This window comes from Saccostrea cucullata, unplaced genomic scaffold (assembly GCF_032062105.1).
Source record: "Saccostrea cucullata isolate Sc308-1 unplaced genomic scaffold, CSIRO_AGI_Scuc_v1 ctg13632, whole genome shotgun sequence".
NCBI classification, from domain to species: Eukaryota; Metazoa; Mollusca; class Bivalvia; order Ostreida; family Ostreidae; genus Saccostrea; species Saccostrea cuccullata.
The window spans coordinates 35,771-44,382 of NW_026930726.1; the positions used below are offsets into that span (position 1 = coordinate 35,771).

The 8,612-nt window shown below is 33.1% G+C and overlaps 1 protein-coding gene across 1 annotated transcript; it reads left to right on the forward strand.

Annotated features, from left to right (window-relative positions):
• Positions 1 to 1,533: 1,533 nt before the first annotated feature.
• On the forward strand, positions 1,534 to 7,121 carry LOC134229852 (uncharacterized; the record flags this gene model as incomplete). The annotated part of the gene is made up of 7 exons (XM_062711638.1): positions 1,534 to 1,552; positions 3,894 to 3,961; positions 4,181 to 4,388; positions 5,542 to 5,661; positions 5,937 to 5,985; positions 6,069 to 6,104; positions 7,015 to 7,121. Coding segments are annotated over exons 1-7 (607 nt in total), but the record flags the coding sequence as incomplete, so codon positions are not given.
• Positions 7,122 to 8,612: the final 1,491 nt, after the last annotated feature.

An 8,612-nucleotide genomic window follows, 5' to 3' on the forward strand; every position in this document is an offset into this window, starting at 1 on the left:
TCTTCTCAGCAAGTGTAGAAAGAAAATCAAATATCACCGATGAAACCAGTGTAGCGTGACGAAGCTTAAAAACAATAAACATGTACTTTTCGGCATGTGCTTTGTTTACTAAAGCATTTTTTTGTGATCGTTATCAAATTTTAAAAACTGGTTTCACTAAAAAGCACAAAACATTGGCAAAATGACCATTGCGATAGAAGGGAGAGCCGTTGGAATGTTGATATCTGGACCATCCTTGCACCATGTTTTACTCACTCTTATTTTAGTGTTTAATTGTCCTTGAAATTACTCTTAAAAATTAACAACCAATATCAAAACCCATTTAAACACATTTTTCTACAGGCTGTGCGTCATTTTTCACCGCCAATTTTTCACAATTTGAAAGTTTTGGAAAAAAATTAACAAAACCGGAAGTGACTTTGATTTTCGTCTAAGACCAAACTTTCGCGACACACCAGGTTAAAAGAGTATTAAATTTTCCTGAAACAATCTTAAAAACATGAAAACAAACAATATCAATCGTATGAAAATGATTAGAAGTCGGTGCTAGTGACAGTCTAATATCAGCTCAAGCAGTCTGAATCATCCCTAAAGCGCTACACTTACGTGCTATACACCCTAGGATATTGACCAAAAGGCATATGTGCGATGATACACTGTCAATTCCCGGATCTGAATCTCATTGAAAACATTTTGGATTTTTATAAGGAATGTCAAAGCATCCCCCCTCCACACAATTTCAACGATTTGGAAATATCTATGCAGTAGGTGTGGCAGCAGATGGGTCAATCTCCTATTCAGGGGTACATGGTTTCCAAAAAAGATTGTCTTGTAGTAATTGGAGCGAGTAGTGGTCATACTCCATAGAAATTTTTGGTGTTAATTTTCATTTTGAGGGTACATCATTTCCTTGACACTTTGCTTAAAATTCTGACGAGATACTTACATGAAATTTACGCAACATCGAACTTAAATATGCATCATTAACTATCAATTAAAGATATTAGTTATTGTATGCATTTGTTCTTTAAACATTTTAAAAATGTTATGTGAACACTTAGAAGTTTGGTTCAGTGTATATCATTTAGATTTATATTAGAGGAAATTTTTATCTGTTTACTCTATTTATATTGATTAAATTTTCTTACCCACACAGTATCCTAGTGTTTCGTTCCAAATAAAATCATAGCAGCAAAGGAGATGTGAATGGCTAAAATCGATATACAAATAAACAAATATAATTTAATCTAATAATTTTAAAAGTTGTTTATTATATTTGTTAGAAGAGAACGTACTTACAATGGGCAAAACGTATAAGCAATTTTGCAGAATACCGCCATGAAAATATATGAAGCCTCCATTTTGCACACACATGTGTTAAGTAAAGCAGAGGAATTCTGTTTCATAGTTTTCATTATAACCTAAATTTGTCGATTTTAGAACTTCCACTTTAGATCCAGTGCTCTAATATTTTTCCTCATTAATTTACAATCACCAGACTATAAGGAACTAAATACAAGGATAATCAAAGTAATGGCTCTGTACCGTGCAGGTCAGTCTCTTTTGTTAAATATTTTTCTGTAACAATTCAACATAAAACAAGGTTTATACTTTCATTCATAAAGATTGATTGATTGGTTTATGTCCCGTTTGAGATTGTTTTGCTCATATAGAAACGTTACTATATACAGATGACGGTTTTTTCTTGCCATTCAAAGCCATTAAGAGGTGAGGGTACTATCACATGCCAACACCTACGATTCCCCGGGGGCAAAATCTATAAGATCTCATCCTTAAAAAAATATAAAGTGCCGAGCGCTTAGGGAAGAAACAGTTGCTACATATATATTATCGACTTAGGTTATTCAAGAATTGATTCGAACACATGACTTTCCAATCACAGAGAGAGCGCTCTACTACATTTATAAAGAACTGTGAACGACAACTACCGATTCCCTTCTTTATTTGACACACTCAACAGTATTATGGTTATTGGTATTAAAATTTGTGTAAATGTAAAGCTTACGTCATTCGTAATTAGATACTTAGTAATAGATCCGATACCAGGATAATGTCTATTTGGATTTAGTTGAGATGAGTCTTACGACTTTGCAATTGAATGACATCCTCTTTCATTTCTTTCTCAAGAAATTCAAAAATGATAACACCCAAAGAGAATTTTTCCAACAGATTTGCGTCACAATGGGTACGAATTATGCCTCTTTCTAGCAGACCTATTTTTTGTATTCATATCAAGCAGAATTTGTGCGAAATCTCATGCCTGTAAAAAAAACCGTGGCCTTCAACTCGATATATTTAGATACACCGACGACGTTTTGTTAATAATATTATGTCGATACGATATATCCTGGTGAGCTTGAGATAAAATATACCACTGAGTCTGACACAGCTGTTTCATATTTGAATGTTTTACTTGAAAAGACGTTAATGGTAATCTAACAACCAAGTTCTATGATAAACGTGATGACTTTAACTATTCTATCGACAACTTCCTTTATGTAGCAATATACCTGCATAACCTGCATATGGATTACTGAATCTCAGTTGATTCGATACGCAAGAGCGTGTTCTACGTATGAACGATTTCTAAAACGAGGTTAATTATGGACAAACAAGTTGCGGAAACAATAATATCAGCAGTCTCGTTTAAAGTAATAATTTCGTAAGTTCTATGGTCGATACAATGACCTAGTCACTGTCAGTAAATACAATTTATCATTGAGTCAAATGCTAACTGACGTTTTTCATACTACTAGTAATTGTTAGTCCATTATTTATGTACTGAATTGACGACGGATTTTTTCGTTATTTCCCGATCATGACAAGGAGCACACAGCGGGTGTGACCGGTCGACAAAGGATGCTCATTCCTCCACAGCACCTGATCCTACCTCTGATGTTTTAGAGGTCCGTGTTTGCCCCTATTTTGTATTGTTTTAAAGACATTTGATCTTGAATACTCTTCATTATCTCCATACATTTTAATCAAAAGGTACATCTATCCTTTTCCTCATGAGAGTAGTCAAATTTGTTTATGATTTATGGGAGAATAATGGCCGAATCACCTCTTAACAATTAATGTAGTAGAATAATTCGATTAGTACACACAACTTCCTTTGTCTGTCTGTATTCTAGTATACCATATGGTTGAAGATACCAGCGTCAAAATAATACTATTTAACAAAATACATACATATAAATCCTATTGCATGTTATATTTTTTTAAGTAATGTACTGTATTCTTATTTTTGTAGATTAGACGGTGCTTTTGGTAAAGTATATACATTGTACATGTATACCATCTCTGATTTGTTTCCTTTTTTATTTTTTATCTGCTGAAGCGTAGTATATATACATGTATATGCTACCCGACTATCATTACCATTTCAAAAGGCGGTTCAAAAGGAGGATTTAAGGGCAATTTTCTATTTTACAAAGAAATTTTAAAAAGCTCTGCAAATTCACCATCCCTTCTAGAACCGTTCGTATTAATATTCCCCTTAGCGGTTCTTTTAATCTTCGGCGTGTCAAAATATTTAAAGAACTGGTGCGTTAGAATGTGGATGAGTAATTTAATCTAGGGTAAAGCAGGTAAAGATGGTGGTTGGTATACAATTCGAAGCTTAAGTTGAAATTGATCTAAGGTAAAGCCAAGTGGTGATATATGTTTTGTTAATGCATGGATCAAGAATACTGTTTTGGCTTGTGATCCAGTTTATTTTTACTATTGTTGTTTATTTTTATTTGATTTGTATTCAAAAGTAAAAAAATGTAAAGTATTCGTTGGAAAATATTTTCGTTAAAACCTTTTATATTTTTGGGAGAATAAAATGTATGCGTCAAATGTATTCAACTTATATCTTTTTTTCACAGAAACCAGCTCAGTAAACATGATTATGAGAATCATATGCTGCATGATTTTAGTAATAGATATAGAAGAGGTAAATTAAAATATTATCCACAAAATGATCAAATAAAAAAAAGAAAAGAAAAATAAGCTTGCTTATTTTATCATTTGTAGCCAAAATGCATCTTATGCATATTTTACATGATTTACCAATAGTTTGATAAGAAACACTTTCTATTGCTTTCGGAAGTTCAGTTTTTTCATTTACTTTTTATTTCATTAAATGAAGACCTGATCTTATTATCGATTTTAGGGTCTAGCTGAAAAGATTTGTTCAAAAGGTACCGATAAAACAGTGAAATTCTGCCCCCAAAATGAAAGAATGTGGATAAAGGCCAGTAAGAGGAAAAACTGCACACAGTTCATGACAAAAGACTGTGTTGATCTACAGTATCACTGCGTGCTAAATGCTTATGGGAATGGAACGGTCGAGGTGTGTGCTAAGCTGACATACCTACAAGGTAAAGCTCTAGTACTTTCAAAATACAAGAAACAATAACTGTGTATTTAAGAGTTGTTATATCAGGTAAAAATATTAAAAAATCTTTTAACAACAACACTTATATTTCTTTACTTTTTAATGTTGTTTGAGCATCATTCCTTGTGACTGATTAAATAAGTTAAACATGAAAACGTCTTTTTGGGAGAATATAAAATGAAATAATGATAATTTTCAAGTTTTTTTTAGAACGTTTAGGTTTTATCTATAGTTGTATGTGTTTCATTGTCAAAATTACTTCAAAGTTCACCTGATTTTAATTAGGTCTCTTTATCAGTTTATAGTCACGGGTCTTTAGTCATCTCTGGATTTTCATTCATCCATGGCACTTGATCAAATCTCTGTTGTTTTAGAGTTCTGTGTTTGCTTTGCTTTAAAATTTGCATTGTTTAATGAAATTTTGACCTTGAACACTATTCGTTATCTCCATATTTTTCATTTATTTCGTGGTAGTCAATGTTGTTGGGTAAAATTATGTTCGTTCATGTGGACGGTATTTAGTTGGTTATTCGTACAATCAATGAATAAACATAGGGACAAAATTATTGTTCGTGAAGATTTAAATTAGTTGATAAGAGTGACCCAATTCATACACTAATATTGATCCCCCACGTTCAATGATGGTTCCACAGTAATTGACAACTTACATTTATAATTGTTTAATATTCAGTAGAAGAGGTTTTGTTTTGATTTCAAAAATCTCAGAATTCTTTGTCATATATCTTTTCATCGATCAGTGCATACCACATATTTAAATTAAATGTAGAATCAAAAAAGTATTTTCAATACACTTCTTTTGGCACTAAGGTACACTTCTCTAATAAATTCGCATTTTTCAACTACACCCTGTTATCTAATTGTTCTTTTTTTATTTATGTTAAATGTTACGTAAGTTATCATAATTGTTAGAATGAGTAGATTTAACTACATTTTGGCAATATATTTCAACGCAAAGTAACCTTTCCCCATTATCTGTGTACTTTTCCTCAAAACAGTCCTGAGGTCAACTGACCAGAAATACTGTTTAACTTTGACATTTAAACTATTAAATATTGGCAGACATGATTCCTTTAGATCACATGAAAAATAAAATCATGTTCTTTTCCTTTTTATAGGATTTTGTGCAGAATATAATACATTAACAAATTCAATACAAAACTATTATCTTTTGCCGTGTATGAACTTCACTAATGGTAGATGTCCGAGCAGATATAAATCGACAGAAGCATACAAATGTAAGCATTGCAGTTTCTATGTAGAAGAATGTAATATTGGGTTATGTACTTAGTATATTGTACTGACTAAGACGTTGTGTTCAAGCTGTTTTTGGTAATTTATTGCAGTTAAACATGTTAAACCTAAAATAATTTGATAAATCATTAAAAAATATATATTGATCTAAATCCAGTTTTCGTAAACTAACTTACTTTGATAACTTTGACACAGTAATATTACAATTTTGAATTTGCTCGCAAGGGTGTGTGACCTTATGTTTCATACATATTTTTAGATCAAGAGTGCTTTAAGTTTTTAAAAAGACCAAATTTAAATTCGAACAGGTAAGATCGCATGATATTTTTTGCTCTATACAGCACTCTTTTAATATTCTATTACATTTTTGCATGTTTTTTTTCTTTTTAAGAACTAGTAAACATTATCATCTCTCACATGGACAAGGGTAAGTATCAGAATATAAACTTTTTAATTAAAACATAAAAATCGCGTAGACCTTATGATAGCTGCAGAACTGTAGCTCTCCGAAAAAAAATGTATTGAGAGACCGGAGAGCTACAGTGGCACCCAATAAAAGAACTGTATATTTATTGCGCACAAAAAAGTGCGCTCGGTTCATGATTAATTCTTCCATATTCTTACCTCAATTGCAAAAAAGCTAGATTTCACAAAAATACTTAATCCCTTATCAAGTACACTCGTAGTTTACATCAGTATGAAGCGCCTTAGACGGAATTATCTTGCAAACTAAAATGGCAGTATAAATAAGCGAAATTTTCGATGATCTCAATGTCAGGGCCAGGAGGGCTATTATAAACAATTATAAGGAATGATTTGTTGTAGAAACAGTGAAAGAATGTGTTAGGAACACACGGTGAATGATATTTTGAGATGATCATTTTAAAAACATGGAGAAATAAATCGAGAAACAGCGTACTTTTCGTGCGCAATAAATACACAGCTTTTTTCAACATGGGTGGCAGTGTAGCTCTCCGGTCTGTCCCAAAAAAAAAAAATTCGGAGAGCTACAGTTCTGCAGCTAACCTTATGAGTAACAATTAAGTTGCTCATTCGTCCAAATATTTGTTTAAGCAATTTAAATAAATGAGTTGCTTTTAAGATTTGTACAAAAAGATATTTCAGTCAAATTAATTGAATATATAAATTGTAAATTAAATACAGTGTAGCGATTATAATATTTTGCCAATAAGCGATATGAAATATATTGAACATTGGACATTTGGGCATTTAAATAGTCCCAATTTTTAAACAGAGATGTACTTCGCCATAAAACGAATAACGATTTTAAGATACTGCAATCATTTTATTTGAGTTGAGTTTTGTTTTTTCGATAGATCGATAGATACAGCCATGATTATTATACTAATTGTCCTTTCGCTGTGCGTTTCTGTCTGCTTCATGATATACCTAGTAAATTACTATCATCGATCAATCAACGAAGGTATGAAATGTTCTTGATATAGTTTTTAAATGACATTCAAAAAATCATTGCAACACGAAGATTGCTTCTGCATCCTCGCAATGCCAGTGGTCTGGAGTCAACACTATCGTTGGACCCCTGGCAAATTTCATCAGGTATTCTAGGGCTTGCCTCTCTGATTGAGAAGCATTAATAAAATGAAAACTTTCATAAACAGGTGGATAATGTAACAGAAAGGATTAAGTTGACACCTCAAATGCACCTGTTAATTGAATGGCTGGAGAGATCAGAAAAACAGACAAAAATTGAAATTTTTCAGAAATATGTCGCGACAGTCAGCCCACGGACTATATGAAAGGGTTCGGTGTAACGATGAAAAGTAACCCCCGTAGAAGGGTGACCAGGGGGTCAATTTTCTACGTAGAAAAAGGACCCAGGGTCAATATTCTACGGCAAGTAGGGTTATTATTCGACCGTAGAAAATCATTCAAGACCAGTAATTCTACGTAAATACACACGTTGAAAAATTAACCCCCATAGAAATTTGAATCCCCTACTTATTTTTATACAATAAACCTCTTATTGCATCTTACCCAAGCGTTTAAGCACTCAAAAATGAAAGTTTGGGGGTCCTTTGGATGAGATGTCGAGTGAAAATCTAAACAAAGTACCATTAAATATATATTTATGAATCAAAGAAAAACGTCCACACCCCTACTAATGTTATTGTCATTTAAATTCAAGACACGTGGTTAAGGTTTACCTATTCAAAGGTTATAGGGTAGAACCGGTTTTAAAAATTAAATTGGCAGTAAACAGGAAATTGCTATAGTCTGTATCTTTTGAAAATATGTCCTGTGAAAAAATTGTCCAGACCATTCTGAAAGACTTTCATGATTTTCAACAGAAATGGGTGGCTTAAGGGGGTGGGGTGGGTGGGTGTGTGGGGGGGGGGGGGTAAATCAACAATTAATACTGTATTCAGTATTATAGGTGGGAGTCTGTGGGTTTGGTGTGGAGACTGTATTCGATTTCACCATCAATCAGGGTAGATGTAGTGTCTAGTAATACGTTTTTAGAATTAGATACGTCTACTGTAAATTTGATAGACTGATGAAAGGTGTTGGCAAACGTAATGAATGCCTCGAGACTCTCGCGACATTCCACCCACTTCATCTCTATATCGTCAATGAAACACAACCAGCTATGGGACCTAAATGGTGCTTGAAGTAACAAGTTGCGTTCCAGTCTGCCCATGAAGACATTGGCATAAGACGGTGCCATTTTCGTACCCATAGCAGTGCCATTAACCTGCATCAAAACGAATGTTTCAGCATAAAAAATGACAAGTGGTCATTATTCATTATTCTACGGGGTCATCTTTTCCACTATGTACAAGGAGAAAACGACCCCGAGGACATAATTTCTATAAAAAAAATGGGTCATTTTTCTCTGTAGAATATTGAACTGGGGTCAAATTTCTACGGAAACGTGTTGGTTCAGGATCTCTGG